This window comes from Thunnus thynnus, chromosome 10 (assembly GCF_963924715.1).
Source record: "Thunnus thynnus chromosome 10, fThuThy2.1, whole genome shotgun sequence".
In the NCBI taxonomy this organism is placed as follows: Eukaryota; Metazoa; Chordata; class Actinopteri; order Scombriformes; family Scombridae; genus Thunnus; species Thunnus thynnus.
In genome coordinates, this window is record NC_089526.1 from 12,619,507 (window position 1) to 12,642,539 (window position 23,033).

The 23,033-nt window shown below is 40.9% G+C and overlaps 2 protein-coding genes and 1 long non-coding RNA gene across 15 annotated transcripts in view; 1 reads left to right on the top strand and 2 right to left on the bottom strand.

Moving 5' to 3' along the window:
- The window catches only part of arhgef1 (Rho guanine nucleotide exchange factor (GEF) 1), a 40,981-nt gene extending 29,177 nt beyond the window's left edge, over positions 1–11,804 (bottom strand). For 3 of the 6 annotated variants that reach the window (XM_067601017.1, XM_067601016.1, XM_067601014.1), the window contains exon 1: positions 11,683–11,757. The gene's annotated coding sequence lies outside the window, so the exon portion shown is untranslated. Of the gene's footprint in view, positions 1–11,682 lie in introns of all 6 variants that reach the window. The other 3 variants (XM_067601018.1, XM_067601015.1, XM_067601019.1) reach the window with 3 other exon arrangements.
- LOC137191159 (uncharacterized) lies at positions 5,743–22,833 on the top strand. The gene is made up of 3 exons (XR_010930361.1): positions 5,743–6,142; positions 7,422–7,478; positions 22,762–22,833. It is a non-coding gene; the product is annotated as an uncharacterized lncRNA (long non-coding RNA).
- Positions 14,319–23,033, bottom strand: part of erfl1 (Ets2 repressor factor like 1) — a 94,795-nt gene continuing 86,080 nt past the window's right edge. For all 8 annotated transcript variants that reach the window (XM_067601023.1, XM_067601025.1, XM_067601030.1 and 5 more), the window contains 4 exons: positions 22,700–22,934; positions 20,553–20,730; positions 18,654–18,783; positions 14,319–16,936 (listed from right to left, as the gene is read on the bottom strand). In XM_067601023.1, coding sequence (XP_067457124.1) covers positions 16,119–16,936; positions 18,654–18,783; positions 20,553–20,730; positions 22,700–22,934 — 1,361 coding nt within the window. In that variant the 3' untranslated portion in view covers positions 14,319–16,118. The remainder of the gene's footprint in view (positions 16,937–18,653; positions 18,784–20,552; positions 20,731–22,699; positions 22,935–23,033) is intronic.

Below are 23,033 nucleotides of genomic sequence, written 5' to 3' on the forward strand. Positions count from 1 at the left end.
CTCTGTCTACTTAAACAGTTAAAAATGTATAGTCTAACAGATGATATAATCACTTAACTCTTCTACACATGGTGGCTTTATATAATATGTCAACAAAATCAGAGACCCTCCTTGGTCAGCGGTAATCTGATTAGACATGTTTTAAAAATGTCAGCTGTAAAGAGCATGAAAGCTAAAAATAATACTTGAACTGAGCGTGCAGCGATGTGGTGTAAAATCTAAACAGTGTGCCACAGTGTGTCATGGATCTCTCGATAGGAAAACAATGCCTCAAGCATGAGCAAAAAAAAAAAATTACAAAGAAATTACTGTTGTTCACTTGTACACGGCCGAATGACAGTGAGAAGTCAACTCATGTGAGAAGAAGAAAAAATCTGGGTGAAGGAACGCTCAGCACATCCTGCACCGAAAAGGTTAAATTAGAACTTCACTTATTCACAATTACTTGGAACACCTGGCCACAAAATCCATTGTATAAGCATAGGTCACTGTTCTCTTCTTACAGCTGGTCACAATAGGCTGTGTCCTGTCCTCTATATGCTATGAGGGCAGCGTCCAAAAATAGCCCAGCAGCTAATGGCTATAGCTTGCTGTGTTTGTACTGCTGTTTATCTGGCTCTCTCATCAGGCCACAGCCTCATTAGCAGTGACTGGGGGATTCCTACCAGCACCACTGCTCCTCCAGCGGCTGCTCCCTCAGGCGCCTGAGTAAAAAAGAAGTTGAAAAAAAAAAAAAAAAAAAAATACTGGGGGAGAGGAAGGTGGCAAATGGGGAGACACACAGACAGGAAGTGGGTGTAATTTCCTCAGGAAGCTATCAGAGCCATTTCCTGTATGGCCTATCAGATGAGGAGAGAGAAAGCGAGACAGAGAGACAGAGAGTGAGAAAAAGGTGAACAAGTAAGAGGCCCACAAGTGAAAGTTTCCACAAGAAACATGACACCCAAAATGGCATCAAATAAACCTGTGCACTTGTCTCTCTGCTCTCGTGGGAACCAGAAAAGGAAGTTACCGCACAGCGTGAATAAAATCCTAACAAATGAGGAACAGAGCGCTCATGAGAGAAGAGTAAGAACAGGAGAGGACAGCCTGAAACTGCAGGGTTTACATGCCAACATCAGCATTCTGACTGGGGTTTTTGGACATCATACAAATGTTTTTTGGCATAATGATGGCTATAAGACCGAACAACAAAAAATGAAATGAAAGTAAGATCCTCAATATGAAATGTGTATCGATTTATACACATTTTTTCAGGCTTTCACAGAATGTATCGCTAAGTATTTCAACACATGGAAATTAACTTACTAGGACTGGTAAACATGAGTGTGGCTGCAAGCACGGGCCTATATGAACCCTATAGACTAAACAGAAAGAAAAAAGCAAGGGCCCTGACAGAGGAGGGAGGGAGGGAGGAAGAGAGGCAGCGTGGAGAATAAATTAAAAGAGGGGACATACCGCAGCAGGAAATGAAGAACAAGGCAGAAACAGTGGAAAGAGGAAAAAAAAAAAAATAGGCTCTGGAAAGTCTAACAAGTACGTCCAGAAACTGTGTTCTTGTACAGACTTACATCAGAAAGCTTGCATCTGCTTCCAGGATACAACATAAACAAACAAGCACCTCCTCCACAAACACACACATACACTTATACTAGATGCTTCCAACCTTGACCAAATGGTTTTGGCTGCAGCTGGCAGAGTTGACAGTGAGCTAGCTACCTCAGTGGAAACAGAGCCAGAGGCAGCTCATACTACAGCCACTGTGTGTGTGTGTGTGTGTGTGTGTGTGTGTATGTGCATGTACATACTATATGTATCTTTAATATGCAGCATGCCGTCACACACACACACACACACACATATATATATATACACACATATATAACTGGAGGGTCTACACATGTACACAAATAGATGAACATTTGAATGTACATGTGCATGTGCGTGTGTCTGAGGGTCACTGAGGCCAATGTTAACTAGCTGTAATGAAGAAAAAGTGATTGGCCGCAGCCATGTGTTTCCACACCACAGGGCAGCACACTCTTACAGCTGTGCTAAAAGACTTGTTTGCCAAGAATATTAATTATTAAAATAATAGTAAAAAAAAAAAAAAAAAAAAAGAATCAAAATTCAAAACCGCATCTCAGCCTGGTGTACAGGTAGGCTGGGTCATTTTTCAGTATATTAAAATGTAAACTGTGTCACAATTATAAGGCAAACTATACAATATCACTTTGTGTACGCTTGAGTGCAAATATACAACTGTAACTAGTTAAGTCTCTTTTTGCAAAGAGTGAGTAAAGATGCACCAATATGGATACTGATATCAGATATTGGTCCAATACTGACTCAAATAGCTGGATTGGTATTGGTGACAATGGGCTGACCTGGTGTCAGTTGCCATTATTTTAATAAATACTGGCCGCTACCCAGAGCCCAGGTATCAGTATCGGGACTGAAAAAGTCAGATTGGTGCATCCCTGAGAGTAAGTAAAGTGCTTTTAGAGCTGCAATGTTTAGTTGATTAATTGATTAGTCAGTCAACAGAAAATTAATCGCCAAATATTTAGATAATCAAGTAATTGTTTATATTCATTTTTTTTAAGAAAAAGTGTATAAATTCTCTGTTACCAGCCTCTCAAATGAATATGTCATAATAAAAATGGATTATTTTCTGGTTCTCTGATCTTAAACTATAGAAATCTACATACCTTTGGACTGTTGACTGTTTGAGGGCATCACCTTCGCCTTTGGTAAACAGTGATTGACATTTTTCACCATTTTCTGACATTTTATATAAAACATTGAGCAACCTATCGATTAATCAATAAATAAAATAATAATTAATTGCAGCCTTTGTTCCTTTATTTGCTAAACTAACATTACAAGATTTGTTTGACTGCACAACTCTAACTGTTGGGGTCACCAGGACTTTGTGACCTCATAAATAAAGTAACAGGTGAGTAAAGGCTGACAGACTCTGTCTTAAAGGGGATACATTAAGTTCAGTTTACTAGAGTTGTAATATTCAGCCTGTGAAAACAATTGTAGCTCGGGAAGCAGCTTTCTATGAAAGTCTGAGAAAAGAACTCGCCTTTAAAACCGCTTTACTTCTAAACAGATTAGCCTAACAGACAACACAAGCACCTCAAGTTATTCTACCAACAGCAACATGATTAAAGATAAGACTCTTATCAGTTCACAGAGATAAGAAATTTCAAGATAGCACAGCTTAATGTGACTGAATGCCTGCATGTTAGTTCAGCGACATAAAAGGGCAAAAGAACAGTGATCTGAACCCCACAGAGGGCAAAGTTATCCCAGAAATCTCGTCACTGCACTGACAGTAAGCAAACAACACAGGAAAGGGTCGGAAACTGCAGATAGGGCAGTGCAACAGTAGAGTGTGTCTACAAGGTAAATTACATCAGCATACATATACATATATATATATAGCATATGGTGTGAGCAAGAGAGTTCTTCTGTGGTGAGAGTGTAAGAATATGTCCTCGCAAACATTTTCCCCCTCCTCTTTTTGACAACCACATCCCTTTTTGTTCAACCATTCCTTCTTCAGTCCGTTAAAGTTTCATCTCTAAATCTTCTGTTTTCCTTTCTCTCTCTCTCTTAACCTCCCTCCTTCGTCTCCTCCACCTTCAGCCTAAAATAAAGCGGCCCCTTGTACGATTGCTCCAAGACAGCCGGTGCATTCATGGCCGGCAGACAAGGGCCAATTATGTAATTTAATGACCATTACGTAGTGGCTAAAATAAGATTATGGCCAATAGCGCAACACAGGCAGGTCTTTTTCTTTGCTTCACAGCATTTTACCTTACATGTTGTTCTTTTTTTTTTTTTCTGCAACAAGACCGAAGAAATCGTACTGTTTAATCCCTCCGGGTTTCCTGATTTCAGAAGGACTCTTTGCATCACTGTCATCTCTCTCTTTCTTTACCGCGATGACCTTTTCTTTATATGATTTTATTTGGATACAGTCGCTGCAGAGAATCATTGACCTTCTTTTCATATGATTTGAGTAGACAGAGGTTTTTAATGATGCTGAACAGTTCCACCCCCCCCCCCCCCAACCTTAAGCACTTTGAAGATGATGTAAAACAAGGTATCCGAAATAACAAGCGACTACTGAACCTCCTCCCTTTTTTTCATGCACACAGCCCTGTGTATTCACCGAGGCTCAACGCGCCTTCTCTTCAGTTTCTCTCTTCCCTCTGCTCATATGCATATATGAAGTACACTTCATTCTCCTGGTCCAACAACCCCCACCCAAACCCACCCCCCTCCATCCTCTCTCTCTCTCTCTCTCTCTCTCTCTCTCTCTCTCCCTGTCCCCATATAGAGGTCATTGGCTTCATGGAAACATTTGATAGGCCAGGGCCAATCGACTGGCATGGATTGGCAGTTCACTGTGAACCTCCAGCTTGGCCTAACTACTTCCATGTGTATATGTGTATGTGTGTGTGTGTGTGTGTGTGTGTGTGGATGGAGAAGTAATTTGCTGAGGCCAAACACAGAGGCCTCTGATTAGCATTTGGGGCAAGAACTGCTCCTCATTCTTTCATTTACAAGTCTGTTGTGTGTATTTGTGGGTCTGGAGTTCATTCCCAGCTGATCTTAAGATAATACCAAAGCAGCAACGCAGAGCCGGTGCTGAATATTTAAGGAATTTAGCCTGCCCAGAATCAAAGCGTCTGAGGAGAACATTGCCAAAAATGCCTCTGTACTTGCACACAAGCTCACCTTGGTTCGTGATGCCAACAGTGTGCAATCCAGATATGCAACATTCTTATCTCTCTCTCTCTGAAAAGGCCTATTAATATGGCATCAATGGCATCAAATGCAAACGCAGCCTTCTATATCTCCCGTTATCAATGTTTTACCTAAAATTCAAATCTACAGCCTCAGGTAAGTATAGCTAAAGAGAAGGCAAACAACAGAGCTGATAACTTTCATATTTTAGAGTCGACAGCCGATAAATTTGAGTTTTAAAAAGCCTAAAAAGTACATATTAAGCGTGGTTGTGCAATTCAGTGGTAAACTCAAAGCTAAAAACTATTAACCCATTGGTAGATAGTCAACAATTTTGATAACTGATCAATCATTCAAGACATTTTCAAGTGCCAAAGATTCACTGGTGGGTAATTCCAGATCAAATCAACAGATTTTAGAAAGTTTTCCAGACTGACCATCTTGGATTTGCTTCATACTTTATGTCAATGATGTCATTGTGCCCAACAACTAGTGTGCAGCTAGTAGCTTTTATCTTCTTTCGTTTCTGAGATATGGAGGCTTTAAAGAGGAGTCCTGGTCTGCAAAAAAATGAGTGTTGCTGAAAAATCACAAAGTTCCATAAGTCGTTACTTTTGAACTATTCATGCTAGATGCTTGAAATTTTCAGGGATTGTTCTTTAACTTCTAAAATAGTTGGCAACAGTTTCACATTTGCCAAGCTATGGCTTGCTGAAAATATATTAAAAAATTCTGTCATGCTTTGGAGAATATATATTCATATTGAACCACATCAGATCTTTTAAATTTTGATATAAAATACTCATGTTATCGTATTTTCTTAGCAACTAGGTGTATGTCTGAAAGAACGACATTTCTGATTTATGAGGCATCAAAAATGGAAAAAAATGATTTCACACCTATATTTCAAGTGCATATTGCCCGTGTGTGACAAAGTCTACCATAAAAACAATCATAGTACTGGAAAGAGCATGTTTTAATTAGTTAATGCACAAAATATGAAGTTGGTACCTTGAACCAAACTACACTAGTTAAGGTATCAAACATGGTCTTTATGGTTTTGGGTGATTGTTTTGTTCCTTGGTTGCCATGTGATGTTTTGTTTACGTAGCCATGTGCTTCTGTTCCTTGTGTCTCTGTCTCTTCCCATCACCTTATTCTGTTTATTAGCCTGGTCACTGTCTGCTTAGTTTTCACCTGATCCTCGTTGAGTTTGACCAATGAGGTTTCCCCTGTTTGGTTCTCCTTGTGTATTTAATCCCTTGTGTTTTTCATGTAACATGGCTTCATCTTTGGCACCATGCTGTTCTGTTGGAGAAATGCTCAGTTGTTCTGGAGACTGGCACAAATTGGATCATGTAAGAAACCTCAAAAGGTAAGTTTACTTTAAAATAATCAATTGGACATAGCCTATAATTAACTTTTCATAGAGAATTTTTTGATACAATTTTCAGCAAGCCCTAACTTGTGGGCCATCTATTTTACAAGTTAAAGACATCTAATAGTGTAGAACAATCCCTGAAATCCCTGAAAATTTCAAGCATCTAGCATGAATAGTTTGAAAGTAATGACTTATGGAACTTTTTAATATTCTAGCAACACTCATTTTTGGCAGGCCAGGCCCCCTTTTAAAGCCTTTATATCTCAGAAACGAAAGAAGATACAAGCCAAAAAATTTGCACACTAGTTGTTGGGTAAAAGGACATTATTTACGTCACGTATGAAGCAAATCCAATATGGTCTGTCGGGAGGCCTCTGTTGTTTTCACATGGAATGATCCTGGTTCTAGCTTTGCAAATGTGAATATTTGCTCATTTTCTTTTTCTTCCTCTATGATAGTAAGCTGTATATGTTTGGGTTTTAGACTGCTGGCCAGACAAAAGCAATTTAAACATGTAAACTTGAGCTTTGGGGAATCAGGATGGACATTTTTTTGCTACTTTCTAACATTTTATAGACCAAGCGATTAATCAGTTAAGTGAGAAAACGAAAATGAGCAGAATAATTGAAATAATGAAAATCAAGTTGCAGCCATAGTACACTTATTAATAATAGGCAAAGACTGCTTTAAAAATAGGCTCTAACTAACAGCAGAGATCCAAATGCTCTTTAGTATGTCACACTGATGCATGTATTATTTGCCAATGCACTTCACAGGGAAGATTTCAAGGAACTTTCTTAATGTTGTACATTTTCTACATTCAAGTTTAAGTAATTAGCTCCACTGATGGAAACTAATTCTAAACTAAAATTATTCATTAGTGCATGTATGCAAAATGTCTTTCTTTTATATCCATAGTGTTGCTGCTCATCATATGCAAAATCGCGTCATATGCAAAAAAAAATTTTGTTTGTCAAGGCCTGAGTGCAAGCAAACAGTTAGCACACTGTCTGCGCACACACACACACACACACACTCTAACACTAGGGGACCTTTCACCCCACCATACCCCCCATCTTTCACTCCTCAAGAGTAAACATCATCTATGGAGTCTGGTCTCGCTTTTTCCACCCTGACCTCTCCAATGAAAGAACTCATTCTCTGTTTCCTCCCTCTCTCTCTCACTCTCGTCACATCAGCTTTCCAGCCGTCCCTCTGACTCACGCTCGGACAGACAGATGTAACTCTTTCCATTTTCTACCTTTTTTTTCAGTGTACGTGGAACAAGCTACTGCAGCCCAGGTTATACTTGCACAAAATCATCTTATCAGTAAGTGTTAGAGCAGATACAAACTCACACAGACAGTGGCTACATTCGTTTTGGACCCTGAAGGGGTCATTTAGCTGTGGGGTGATGTCACCGTTCGCTGCACGCACACACACACACACGACTCACACATGCACACACTTTGGACCACACATGTGAGCAGGGAGCCTTGTCTAGTTTGACTGCAGTGTGTGAAGCGGTCCTGAATGACAGCAGGGAGATGACAGAGATTGGCAGGTGAATACACTGAGCTCCTTGTGTTCAGATGAAATACCTGTGAGCTACATTAACTTAAAAAAAAAAAACACTGTCCTGTGAAAGAGCTGACAACCATATGACTACTGAACAGTGGCACTTTTGATAGCTTTACAGCATATGATCTGAAATCAACTCATAAAAACAATAATCAGGGTTTTGTCAGCTCAGACAAGGAGCAGAACAAGTCAGTACAATGTTGAAGGATCCTGTTTGCCTGGAAATGCCGCAACGCCACAATAATATTACGTTATTTTCTTAAAGCAGTATTCCACTGACTTTACACGAATAAATCAGTTTACTTGTCATGGGGAGTACCGGCCTAAAAAATGATTTCAGCAGGGTTATCTCAGCTTGGACATGGAGAGTAAAAATGTACAACAGGAAGCTTGTGTTTGAAACTGGAATTGTGGTGTTTCAAAGAGGTGGGTATGTACCAGGCAGGGTGGGTATAATGGAGTTATTGTTTTTTTTTCTTTAAAGGATATGTTACTTACCATTGAAACACAGGACTCTCCCAGATAATATAATGATCATATAGGTTTATATTATGACCAGCATTTTGATTATTTCAACCTCGTTTCTGAGAAATCACAGTTTGTCTGTGTTTTTGGGATGGCTAAGGATACTACAGTACCTATCAGCCTCAGCTGCCGTTGCTATGGAGAAGAAGTCAGTCATGGGCGCGAATCAGAGCGGTAATGAATTCAAAACGTTTTGGTGTTGAAGTTGTGAACGAAACACAGTGCTATATTTGCTGAATTCACTCAAATGTGACCCAAACATTAAAACAGACCCGACTCACGCTGCAGATTGTAAAATCAGTTTTATCAGGTGCACATGACTGAATTTTAAGCTTGGTGAGTGGCTGTTTCTTGCCGAAATGTTTTTGGAACTTGATCCATATCAGGGAATATAAATCTGAATATTTCAGCCTCTGATTCTGTCAGTCTGTCTTTCCCAGGTCCCCCAATTTTATGGACGCGCAATACTGTAGTAAAGCTACTTGGAGAACTCCATATGATCACTTCCCTACATTATTACATATTATACAATATGGATAAAATCTTCTGTCAAAGTATACTTAATTTTATATTGCAATAGCAATATATTGTTCTTATGGTGTTAATTCTATGGTTAATAACTCTTTATTAGCTTTTTTAGTTTAGACCATCTTCACAGCAGATGTTTTGACGTGTCATCGTAGTTAAAGGTGCAGTGTGTAGAATTTAGTGGTGTCTCACAGAGCAGACTTCGCAGAAATGGAATAATATTCATAAGTATGTTTTAATTAGCGTATAACCCCATGAAAACAAGAATTCTTGTGTTTTCGTTACCTTAGCATGAGCCCTTTATGGGAGCGGGTCCTCCGCCATGTTGCACCACCATGTTTCTGCAACAGCCCAGAACAGATAAACGGACAACTGACGATGGCTCTGTTCTTGTTCAAGTGTCCCAATAAGCCATGACACACAAGACCAGGACCCATAAGCAGCTAAATAGAATTCAGCCATGGTTACTTTTATTATTTACACCTGTGTTTTTACTACTGTGACAAGTCAAAATGTCTTCTGTGAGAAAGGCCTGTTGTCTGTTTTATTATTGGTGTAGGGCTGCAACTAATAACGACTTTGATTATCAATCGTTTTGTCATTTTATGCGTCTTGACCAGGTCTCCCTTGCAAAAGAGGTCTGTCCTCATCGTGATTTAAACATTTCCAAGTAGAACATTCACTTGAAATTAAACTGAAAATCATTTATAGATATAATAACCAGATGGAAATCTAATCCAAGTAAGTAAAAATCAAACAAAGTACATCATCACATTGATGCAAAAATCATGCAAATCAAAATCCTGCTGACAGATTCACAACATCACCTGCAACTTGCCTAAAACAACCAGAGATATTAAAAGCAACAGAAACATTACCAGCAATTTTCATCCATTCAAACAAATACGGAAACACACAGTGACACTTTACAATGTGTCACCTTACTCAGTGCTGAGATTAATTGTGGTTTCAAATACAGTTACATCACAGGTGTAGAACAACGTAACCCCCTTCCTATGCACTCCCACCCACACACACACACTTCTGTATCTTCACGCCATCTCACCCACTGAGCTCATTCAGCAGGAATCAGATGATTTCACTGCTGACCCGCGGAGAAAAGAAGAGCAGCCCGGTCCGCTCTGTCTCTCATTATCTGCTGCCTGTGCGTCAATCTAACTTCAGCCAGAGAAGAATACCTACGTTCCCTTTGAAGTCCGAGCTTGACTACAGTAAATTATTAGCTTGTCTGCACCGCAGCTTCAGGCCCTTAGGACACCCCCCCTGGCTGTGGGTGCCATTACCTGCCATTCAGTAGTTGAGCATCTCTCAAAGAGGGCAACAATGACTGTTACGCCTCGCTGCGGTGCTACCCGAGTTTATCTTCCTACCCTCTGAGAGACAGTGGATGTGAGTGAGTTTACATAGGCCTATAACAATAGAGTGAGAGACAGGGAGGGAGAGAGCGGCACAGCAACTCAGATTAAATAGCCAACATTCCTTTAAAAGGAAGAGAAGGTAGCCTTTAGGCTCCAGACAAGCCTGCACTTGTAAAAAACGTGGGGATAGAGAGAGAGAGAGAGAGTGAGAGAGAGAGATGACAACTGCAGTGCTCCTCTAGTCTAGCAGAGCGTAACAGGAAGTGGCAAGGCCTGCTTCACATGGGGCCTCTGGGGTGCAGCGGCTGGCTGGCTGGCTGGCTGGCTGGCTGGGAACACGTCACAGACTCTGAAATCGCCCTTAATAAACACATGACACGTCTAATAATTAGCAAACCTAAATCTCTTTTAGCATTCACTGGTGTTAAGAAATCGCTTTGACAGAGCTGAGGCGATACTAGACAAACTGGCCCAGCAACCTGTCAAAAAAAACCAAGAAAAGTTGTTGTTCTTTAAGGATTGAGTAATGAAAATGTGACAGTGACACTGGCAAGCACAGCCCACACAGCCTCCAATCTTTAGTTAATGACTGCAGTGAGATAATGAAGCTGCATTAGACGTACAGTAATTGCAGTTTCCTGAGAGAGCAGGAAACTCTCGTCTATTCTGCATGTGGGCAATGTCCTCTGTTTCACAAGGCAAAAAAAAATCATCATGGGTAATCAATTATATGCAGACACTAATTATTGAACGTTGTCTGCACTGAAACCCCCCACTTTCTATATAGGCTGACTGATGACTGAGAAGAAGAGGAGGAGGATGAGAGAAGTCTAGGAGGGACTCATGCATATACTGTGCAGCATGTTTGTAGCCTCTTTCCATGATGTACATTTTCGTACAAGACCATTTAAGCAGAAGAAATACAAGCATGTCCATATATTCTATAGCTGCATTTTCCTTATGAGAAACAACCACATTAATTTACTCCTATGATAAATGTCAGAAGGACACACTCGCAAGGAAGATAAAAATACATAAAATTTCACAAGGTCACCGGCTATAAACTCTCCACTGCCTACCAATGACACAGCATAGAAATATTAAAGTGATTTGTAGTTGGGGTAAGACCTAAACGAGTAAAGTCGTAAAATCCTAGATGGCTTAACAGCTACTTCCACGCTTCTCACACATAATTCACACTGCCTAAAAACAGCTAAACTTTGTCCCCTCTGTTGAATTAAGTAAACCACAAGTCCAAATAAACCCGTTATTAGCTAGTTTGTTTTATTCAGAGGACGAAGTGTCGTACAGCAAGCCGAGCGCAGCATTCCTGTATGCGGACGCTAACGTCTGCTGCTCGGGCTGAAACGGGGAAGGGAGGGGGTTGAGGGGGGGGGAGGAATAAGCCGTTTCTCTCGGTAAAACTATTATCCATGACGACTTTAAACATACCAGACGAAACCGTACAAGAGCAAGTTCTTAACACTGTTGGTCAGAATAATGTTAAAATCGTATACTCACCCACAAATATGGAGAAAACGACAGGCGAGGCGTCTGATAGGTTTCCTGTTCGAAAGTTGCCGTGTGTCAGTCAGTGGGAAAAAAAACATTGTACGCGGAAGTAACGTTACACGGCCAAAAAAAAAAAAAAAAAAAAAAAAAAAAAAAAAGCGGAGGGTCACCGACAGACGGCGAATTAAACGCAACGATTTGGTGTTTCACAGTTACCGATCATAATGTGTCTGATAACTACTAAAATGTTACTGTAATTTAACTTTCAGCTTATTTGTGTTTCACGGTTTGACTCAAGTTAAAAAAAAACGGTTGTTTCCGCACTGTGTTACACAGTAAGCCGTCCCCGTACACACACACACACACATACACATACACGCACACACACACACTCACACTGTCGTACACTCAACATTAAATATTTTATATTATATATTTACCCCTGTATGTGATTTTTAATGTGTAAAAGCGACAGGGTAGGGAGTAGAGTAGAGTCAGGGATATTTACGCAAGAAATGTCATTGTGCTATGTTTGTCATTTGCACATACAGAAGCCCATTGCTCTCTGTGACCAACATTTTACTGATTTTCTGATAATTATTAGCCAATTTCTTACATTTTCTCAGAGGAGGCCTGTTGCGTAAAGCTAGTTTATCTTATCATCAATATTAGTGTTAATTGGCTAGCAGAAAATTAGTTTTCTTCCTTATTTAGTTGATTATTTGCTCCTAACCAACCTTAACTTCTATACACAAAATTTTTTCACTTTTATGACCTTTTTTTCTGATGTATGCTGATGTGTGCGATATAGATTATATTTGCTCATAAACTAATTTAAAGAGTGTGAAGAGATTACAGCTGTAAAGGCGTCATGAAAAGGTCATGTGTCTGTCGTGAAATCAAAGCAATTGTTTGCAAAGTTGACTGCTATAATTCAACTTTACTCCCTTTTTGCTCACTGTCTGCTTCTCTGCTCCCCCCTGTGGAGAAACAAAGATACAACCTGGTCCCTTCACATCTGAAAATGTCCTTTGAGTGCTGATATGACCACCCCTCAAAAAACAAACAAACAAAAAAACACATAATATATATACTGTCCTGTTAGTAAGGTTTTCATCAACTTAAGTTTATGTCACAACAGAATAAAGTCTGAGGTTCAAATTTCATTTTTGACCTTGGAAACAGCAGCAGGAAAATCTCACCTAAAGGTCCATTTAATACAGTAGATGTGTTTAGTTTTTTAACATATCACATGATCTTCATCATTATCTGTTGGTGAAGAATTGTAAATGTTCAATATTTCCAATTTCCCGAGCATTTTAAGGATTTTTTTTGTCAATGTTTGCTTAAAATAAAGTCTATTTGGGCTTGTGTTTTGCATTACAAGTATTATACAATTTACTCTGTTATCTCCCTATTTAAATCCAGGCATTTAATAGCCAGGGACTCAAACTGCAGATGGTGTGATTAACCAGTTTGGGTAATTTCTCAATTGGTGGTGAAGGATTCACAAATGGCAGGGATGACAAAATAAAAGATTCTGTTCTGTGTTTGCGGTTATTGGCAAAAGTTTTACTTTTAACTGGAACTATTGCAGACCTGTTAGAAACATAAACCACATGAGTTTAGCATAATTTGTATCAGTCAGTATCTAAGTGTTCAAATGTGTGTGTGTGTGTCTGAATGGTCATTGTAACAAGGACACAGCGTACCAAAGTTCCTGTTGGGCTGACAAACTGTGATGTAATGAGCACATTTTCACTTCCTACTTTCGTCCTCCTCTGACCTTCTTTTCTCTTTGGGTTTTCTCTTCATTTTTTGCATCATGTCATGAACCTGAATACATCTAGTTGTCGCTCTGTGGTGTTTTAAAATGATAGATGTTAGTTAAGGACATAAGGTCAATGTATTTTCTGCAAGAATGTACAAATATTTGTAAGCTGTGCCCTCTATGCTCAAATTAGTTATTATGATTTTCACATAAAAATCCTCTGTGACTGTATTACCACAAATAGGAATGACAATAAATCAGGAAAACAATAAGTTAGAATCTATATATGTATTTATCAGTCAGCCTCTGCCTGATAATTCATTACTGTTTTCATTAATTTGATTATGTGAGAACTGTTTTAATATAAAATCAGTTGGCTTCGATAACATCAAACTAAATTTGAACTATCATCACATTACGGCACAGTTGCAAGAAATCAAACTAATTGCATCATTATTTGTACTAATGTTGTGTAATCCTTTTCACAACTGCGCAAACATTCAGAATAAGATCACAGATGTCAATAGTAAAAACTGTTGATTAATAAACAGGAACCAAAATTCAAATTTGTAAGATAATAGCAGTCACATTAGAATGATGTATTATATTCTAATTTACTAATTACAGGAGATATTGTCATCAAACAGTAAAAAATGTAGTTTCATCCCAAATGCATACTGTCAAAAAGAATACAATATGTATATATCTGTACCTGTAAGCTAAGCAAATATGTGATAGATAATCTGCAGTGAATTTCAAACATCATGTCAGAAATTCATCTGGCAACAAGCCAACGATGGAACGTTACCTTTTGTCAGTCGCTGTCACACAATGAATCCGTCCGACAAACTCACAGCCAACAACAGTCCGCTATCCAGAATAATGTTTATTGCTTTTGAAGATATTAATCGTTTTCTTCTTTTTTGCACTTTCCATTTTTCCTCTTTACAGTAAAACAAAGAGAAATGACAGGTAAAACCACTGCATTGTCATGTTTGGATGTGTACACACACATACACACACAAAGGAAACAGTATTTACAGCTGTTAGTGTACTCCACGTGGAGATGACTGGAGGCCTTTCCTGTAGCAACTCAACAAACATAGAGCTTTACATTAACTTTACAATAGAGTTTTCACAACTAATGGTATACCGCCACTGTTTGACAAACCAGGCTATAAAGGCTATGAAGCTGTACAATATGGTTTAGTGTTCACTCTGTGCTGACAAACTGGGCCATAGAAAGGATGTCGGTCATTAGTTCTGGGTAGAGCAAAGATAAACAGTCTTTCAATATTTTTTCCACTGTTTAATGTCCTCAAGCAAAACCAAATGGCCTTCTGCTGGCATGGACAAAAAACATTGATTGAAAAATAATCAAAACAGATTTTGGAGTGAGGACTTTAAAACAAAAATGCAAAGACCAATATTTTTCACATTTGACTAATTACATTACAGTTACACTGGGTGAATGCTAACTATAAAAATAAGTCTACCGGCATATTTTGAACCCAAAGGGTTCGTACGTTGGGCATCTGGCAAAAATGACCAAAGGGCACAATTAACTGGGGTTGAGAAAATCAGAGACAATTCCCAGTGTGAACTCTGTCCTCATCATAGAAAAACATCTTCAGAGTGCAGGTCTTCTGCCATTAATAATTTAAACTTTGATACACCTAAGCTTATAATTTTTCCAACATGTTTACATACTGAATTAAATCACAACAATACACTAAATCTTATAATAGTGAATAATAATTAAATGTAATGTACACCATAATAAAATATATACACAGAAATAGTCATACAAATTCTAAATTGGTCCAGCTCCCTCTGCTCTCTTTTTCTTTCCTTTTACAAAATGTGCAGGAAATACTTGAACCACAGGACAAAATAAATATTCACAGACTACCACAGTTACCACTATTAGAAATATGGATTTTAACATTTAAATAAACCCGTAAGAAACAATAATATATAAAAGTAAGTGCAAAATAAACTTAGGGGCAACAATTTCAACCACAGGATTACGGAGAAGAGATGATTTAATTGAAGGAGACACTGTCTGAAAAGACCACTAGGTGGCAGTATTTGACTATGTCTCAAAAGTCAGTGATTATACATAGTCTAAATCTCAAGAATTACAAGACAAATCTGTAAAATTGGATCGATCTGACCATTATTTGTTGTTTTGTTCTGTTAGTATAGGGATGTTGTTTGTTAATGTTTGTCAAGACGGGCAATGCTTTGTTGTAATTTACCACCTCACTGCCTTCTATCATAGCTCAGCTGCAGACAGCAAATTGTAGAGTACTGCTAGTAATGCATAAAACGAGTCTACAAACCATGGAGTGATCATTTGGTGTGAGAGATCAAAACAGAAAGGACAAGATGGTGATACAGACAGCCAGTACCCTAAAAACTGTATGCCCCATATATTCTCAGATGGACAAGTCGGTAGTGTAATGGATTGTAGGCAAGTTAAAAACTTACACAGCAAACAGGGAAACAGTAATTGTAGAAGTAAAGAACATAACTGCCTCTCCTGGAAAAAGTGTTTATCAAGAGTGATTGAGGAATTGATAATGTAAAGAGAAAAAGATAAATGAAAGGAGAGAAAAAGAGAGTTATCAGAGCCTAGACTGGCAAGATGGTGGACGCAGAGGAAAATGTATTAGCTGTGTATCATTTTAAGAGTCTCTGTCTCCCTGTGTCTGTCATGCAGAGCCATGGAAGGGGAAAGTGATGGAGGCAGGGACGGGGGTGGAGGACTGATGGGAATCAGGCTCTTCAGAGGGTGGGGGGACACTGGCGGGGGGAGAGAGGAGATGGGTGGCAGCACGCTCCCTTTCTTTCCATCCAACACTATCTGTGACCGGTTTGCCAGGCTGGATTCCTTGCTGATGCCAAATTCATGCTCATTTTCGTTCTCCGAACTGCAGTCGCTCAGATCTGTGATCTCCAGGTCTGAGTCCGACTCCAGGTCCTGCTTCACCCCTCCTCTCCTCTCCGTGGGGCTCTGCTGACCTGTCCCAGTCCCAGCTCCCAGGCCGACCGCTCCCAGTCCCAGACTCAGCCCCGTGCCCGGAGGATTGGCCTCCCCCCTTTCCCTTTCTCCCAACGACGCCCCGTTGCCAATGTCTGTCCGACCAATTGACAGGGTCCCTGGATAGGGTGGCAGGCTGAGTCTGACTGGCTGACCACCCGCCGTGCCGTTTGTCGCTCCGGTTTGCCCCGCTGCTCCCCTCTCACCCCCAGCTGCCTCCACTGGGGGGAGCAGGGAGGAGAAGGGATGAGGCAGCTGGGAGAGGCTGCTCTGCAAAGGGCTGGGGTAAAACTGGGAGGGGTAGAGGGAGCCAGGGGGCAGTTTGGGGCAGTTATTGAGAGAGAAGGCCCCTGGGAGGTAGGGGTTGAAGCCCCAGGGGTAGTCAAAGGGTGGGTTGCGAGGGTACGGGCCCAGCAGGGACGGGGGTTTGGAGTAGCACGGAGCACCTAGGACAGAGAAAACCCAGAGATGGAGGTTAGCTCTCAGAAGGGCCAAAGGTTTCTTGACATACAACATCCAAGAATGTTCACTAATTAACGGTATTAGCAATTCTAATCAGAAGCCACAGGGGCCAATTCTGGCACGGTTGCTTTCAACAAAAAATCTGATGGTTCATTTATGCATGCCAGTACTCTGAAGTACACCCACTTCAGACTGCTGCAACCCAGATGTGAACACAAAGATTCTGCACTGCAGTGGAAAAAAAAAAAAAAATCACATAACTATAAAAGGAGAGTTTACATCTTTCAAATCGTGTATTTTTTAGAACGTTAAAAAAGGAAATATTTGGAGACATGCCGCCACTGTTATGACTGTAACTCATCACCCTGGTGACAGTCACCTATAAAAAAATCTAGCTGAGAAATAATAAAGAACGCATTAGCGCCATAGTTTGTATACTTCCAGGGGTTAAGTGACTGACAGACAGGAAACTTGCAAACTGTCATTCTCTTGTCCCCCCCCCCCCCTGACGTTTTGACATGTCACCGTATCATTTTAGATTATGCAAAAACCTCAAGGTGTAGCAAATTAAATGTTGCACTGTATTTGAATTCTATTTCTTGTAAGCATCATTTGAGAACAGAAAAAGGGGGTAAATTTGAGGTGATGCTGGGATTCAATTTTAATGAACAAACAAAAGCATTGCCTCTCAACCTACTGTACTTCCTTCCAACTGACAACCAACTCAAAGATTCTCTCTTTCCTCTGCACCCTCCACCTCTCTTTCGCTCCCTCTCTTTCACTCTGTTATTTACTATGCAGGGCTAATTTGACAGTGGTGAAGTCTCTGCGTGCTGGGCCAGGAGTAGCTGGCAGACACATGAATATTGAATCAGTCAGGCAGGCCTCACTTGCTTATGAAAACACAGTAATGGGCGCCCACAGGCCACAAACTGAAGCCTGCACCCTCAATTAGGGCCTTCCTGCCTGGGAAGGGATTAGGACAGCGGGGACACATGGGAGGGAGAGGAGGGTGAGAAGGGAAGAAGGGGGGAATAGGACCTGAGGACAAACAGAGTGGTGGGGGGGGGGGGGAGCAGGTTGTGTGATGAGGAGTGTATGTGTGTGTGAGTACATCTGTTTACACACTACCTCTGTAGCTCTGCAGACACGCATTCATACACATTCTGATGTTCGTATAGTGTGTGTAGAAATACAAAGGCAGAGGCATTAACACACGTATAGTGTCAATCAGGCAAACAAACACAAATCTGCGCTGCATTTGTTGACACTTGCATACAGAAATAGAAGAAGACAAATGCAGGCAATCATGCTGAAAAGGCAAATGATTTCTCCAGCCTTCAGTTTCCAACGTGTTTCTTACCGCTGCTGATATGCATAATTCACAAGCTAACCTGGCCTCTCTCACACCTGCAGCACAGCTTCACTGCGGGCTGCAATGGGACAGCCATCTCTCTTATTTCCTTTAACAATAAATGTTCATGCCTCCCTATATCCTCATTCCTCTCCCTGCTCTCCTCCTTTCCCTCTACGTTCTCCTCCTCCTGTTGTTTAAGAAGGTCTGCTTTCTCTGTATACAATATTCCTCATACACCCTCTCTGGGTATTTCCTCATGAAGATGGCTTTGTCTCTGCGTGAAATTCCTATTTTTGCATCAGCACGAGGAGTTTTTATCAAACTTTTCTCCTCCGTCATCTCACCTGAACTGAGGAAAGGAAATGTGTCCAGTCTCAGCTTATCTCCCTCCGGCCCCGGTGCTGCAGTCCCCCGATCAAACAGGGACGTTCCTCTGCCGGAGTCTGGCAAACGGGGAAACAGGGACTGTATGGCCTGAGCGACAAAGAGGGAGAGAGAAAAAAGAAATGGAAAAAAGATTATAATGGGTTTGTGCGCTTCCCAAACGGAGCGCATGTATTCCTACAACTCCACCCTCATGGCGTCGCTGTGTAGTGTGGGGTAAAATCATATGTTGACAGCGGCACCCTGCAGAGTGTGATGCAAACAGTGACACAGTCGCAGCAAGGACAGGATAAAAAGGGGTGTCATGGGACTCGGGGTAAAAAGGGAGGTAGGAGGACGCAGAGGCTCAGAGACTCAAAGGCAGGAAGAGTACAGAGTCAAATGGAGGCCAGCGATTAAGATTGTGGGTACAAAGGATAAATGACAAGAAGCAGCGAGATTGCAGGCTATTTTCTGCATGGAGGGAGGAGTGTGAAAGGACAGAGGACGGATAGGAGTGAGATCTGAGAGAATGACATCCACTCAGGATGTAGGGCAGCTGTGTGTGTGTACGTGTCTGCATGAGGATGATATTTTTCTTTTTTTTCTGTGTGTGAAAAAGTATTTTAAAATATGTGAGGTAGAAGGAGACAAGGTAAAATAAATGGAACAGTTGAATCTCAGGAATCAAGGGGGCAAAGGGGGGGATTTTTTTTTTCCTAGCAGGACTTTGGATCAATAGTATCTGTCACCCCGCAGCCCCAAGTTTGAAAGGCGAGACTGTACTCCCAAGCTGCGAGATCTGCGTTGCTTAACAAACCGCATTAATGACCCGCCATTGATCTGATCTGACGCGACCCTTTGCTTTCTATTTCTTTCATTTTCAATCGATGACAGATGGATGCGCCATCGGAGACGGGGATGAGAGAAGGAGGGGATAACGTCGTCTTTTGTTTTAAGGACAAGTTAAAACCGTCCCCCTCTGCTGTCTCCTTCACAGTCTGTGCCTCCTTATCCCATCTTAAGGATGGCACAGACAAATGATGGATGATTCTCTCTTACTGTACTTTTAACTTACGTGCACTCTCTAGGACGTTAGTTGTCCGAAATAAAATCATCTGCACACTGGCACTTACATCCAAGTAAAAAAAAACACAGCCTTCTACAATAATTTGTGTGGCTCCATCTGTAATTTAGTGCAGAATTTGAAACATTTTAATGGAACTGTTCACTATTTTTTTTTCTCTGTTTATTTTCTCACTTCAGTAGATCCACAAGTAAAACAGTAACATTATTTTTCAACTAAATTAGAACATTTCTGTTCATGCTCCCCTCCTTGGTGTTCTGATACAATTTATCTCTGTAAAAATTTTAGACCCTCTCAGGGCAAATAATAAGTGATTTCTCTTCTATTACAATCACCATTAGAGACAGTGAATAAAACATAGGTATGATGAATACCACCCATCTTCTTGTAAAAAGCGAAAGCACAGCAGGGGCCTGAGAAATACAACAGCAAAACCGTGAGAGTGAAATGGATTTGTTACCTGAATTAAATCACTATTAATAAAAAATAAAGGAGTGGAGCAGTGTGTCTCGCTATCTCTCCTTTTTTCTTTGTTCCAGCTTTCTCTTCTTTTAATTACCTCTGTATTTAAGTGCCATTTTTATAACCTACTATAAAAGATACCCTGAAGAGAAGAGTATACCATTAAATCATGTATGGATATGGTTTAGATTTCAGTCTATGTGGGCCTCATTTCACAAATTAGACTGTAAATATATGTCAATTTTCTGCATTATTTGCATTATTATCTGAAACCAACCAAAATATATCCCTCTACTACCCTCTCCCAATCCCTTCATCCCACCCTGCGTACCTCTGGGCTGCAGTCCGGTGCGGTGGAGCCCCCGTTGAAGTGGTTCTGGGCCAGAAAGAAGGGAGAATTGGCCATGTCAAGGATGGGGTAGTTCACCAACACGACCTTACTGAAGTTAAACTTGTAGGTGAAACGTTTCCCTTTGGTTTTGTGCAAAATACGCTTGTTGTAGTAATACCTGCAGTGGAGGAGAGGATATCGAAGAAGGGATGGATTGAAGGGGGATAAAGGATAAAGGAAAAAGGAAGAGGAAAAGGAAAAAGAGGAGGGAAGGATTAATATAATGCTCACATCAAGGTTTTGTGTCTTATAGCCAAAAGAAAAGAATAAGTAAACAACTTCAGCACTGTGGGGCGAGAGCTATGCTGATTTCCCACTGTTTTTATTCATCTCCTCCTTCCTCAAATCAATTCATGTCTGACTGCCTTGGTTCAATACAATATGGTTCTTTAAAGGAAAATTCTATTCAGCTGTTAACAGACAAAAAGTCAAAAAGAGAAATCCCTTTGAGCCTGAGAGGCCCCCGAACACATAGTGAACATTACACTACAGGACAAAAACTGCAAAAAAAAAAGCTCATCATCATTTCATTTCATTTCATCATGCAAGTGGCTATTTATCAATTCAAAATTAAAATTGGTTCTGGATTATAATACAATATTATATAGCTTACGGCATACAAATATACTGAAATTCTGAGAAATATCACCAAACAAATTTTAATTCTCTCTATGTGTATGAGCAAAAAAAAAAAGATTTTTTTTCAGAAAAACACAAAGTTTGTCACTGTTAAAATGAAAATGATTTATGAAATTTCAGAACAAGAGGCAAGACAAAAGAATTTCCTTGAACTCGGTATTTGATTCGAAGCATCAGAAGCAGTTTGGGCTTGGAAACACTATATCCAGCCCCGGTGATGTGTAAACGCACATGACACCAAGAAGCTGTCACTGTTTCCAACAGCAAAGCACATTTACAAAGAGGTGGGACAACAAGAGAAGTCTCCATGGTAACGACCTCAGGTGTCTCCCGCTGGGCATGTCGAGCCGCCGTCATGTCAGTTTCCTGTGCCACCCACTGAGGTGTCACAATGTACAGTCTGCCAGGATGCCAAGTTGATCAGCGGTAAAGGCAAAACATGGAGCCATCTGGCTCAGGTGAAGGAGCTGAATGCTCAGGTGGGGGGAGCACGGTGGTGTCGGGGGAAGAGTGGGATGCTGCAAATTGAAAAACCTGTGGATGTATTATTGCGAGATAGAAGTTTTTAATCTCCATTTCTTCCTGTGCTCAGATTTCTTTGTTTTAAAGTGACCACGGCGAGCGCGCCAGATACAGAATGCATTAGACAACCTCAGCATTAAATACTGGTGAGCCGCGCCTCATTATGCAGACACACCATATCAACAAACACAGCGGCATGTACGTATCAGCATGTATCCACAGCGGCTGGGCCCAGTGCAATGATGTGTACGTGTTTTGCTTTGCGTGGCAATTGTGCCGTGGCCCTTAATTGAGCAATTAAGTGAGGCTAATTAAGAAGGCTAATTGTGGCCCCAGCCAATTCATAACAATTAGACTCTGACGACAGCCCCCATTAACGAGAGGCCAAAGGAAAGCAGAGGGAGGGAGGTGGGGTAGGGGGAACAAGTCAGCATAGGATGATTTGCATAAGAAAACTGAGTGTGGTTGAGGGTGTTAACTGCTGAAGGTACGGAGTGTGAGCAGTATTGTTTTAATCACCTTCGGCAAGTTTGGTGCTGAGCAGTTTCTCTGTTCTCCACTCTGAAGAAGTCCAAGCAATTTCACACTGGGGCTTAATTTTGAAATCCCTATTGAATTTTTTATTTGGCAGCTCAATGGTGAAATTTCCATTAGGATGTCCACAGATAAGGAGAAATTGAGGGTATTGACTTTCTCCAGGAGAAGTCCCACCTTTATCTTTCCATTTTTACCAACTTGGAAAAGAGACATTACGTGAGGATTCAGTCCATTAGGAGTAAACATAGGGTCAAGTTTATGTAGTGGTCTGATAAACATCTTGATTTTTCTGATACTAACTGTTATTGCTTGACATTCAGCGCATCATGTGTACACGCGTGCACAGACGCCAAAAACACATGGAGTATGATACACATGTCCTGTCATACCTCAGTGCCCTGCTCAGCTTGTCATAGTTCATGTGAGGTTTGCATTTCCTTATCCCCCACAGTCGAGCCACCTCATCTGGGTCCTTGATGACAAACTCTCCATAGTCCCCCTGCCAGGCGATCACCCCCTGATACTCCTCCTTCTGCAGCAGCTCCAGGATGAAGTGCCACAGCTGGATCTGCCTGGAGCCGGGGCTCGACTCAGGCTTGTAGGCCCAGTCTGGGAAGGCGAACCCTGAGCAGAAGGAGCAGGAAGGAGAAGAGGATGGGGTTAGGGATCTGTTGTTTGTCCTGCTGCTCGCCAGGGGGGGTAAGGGGGGGGGGGGGGGGTCGT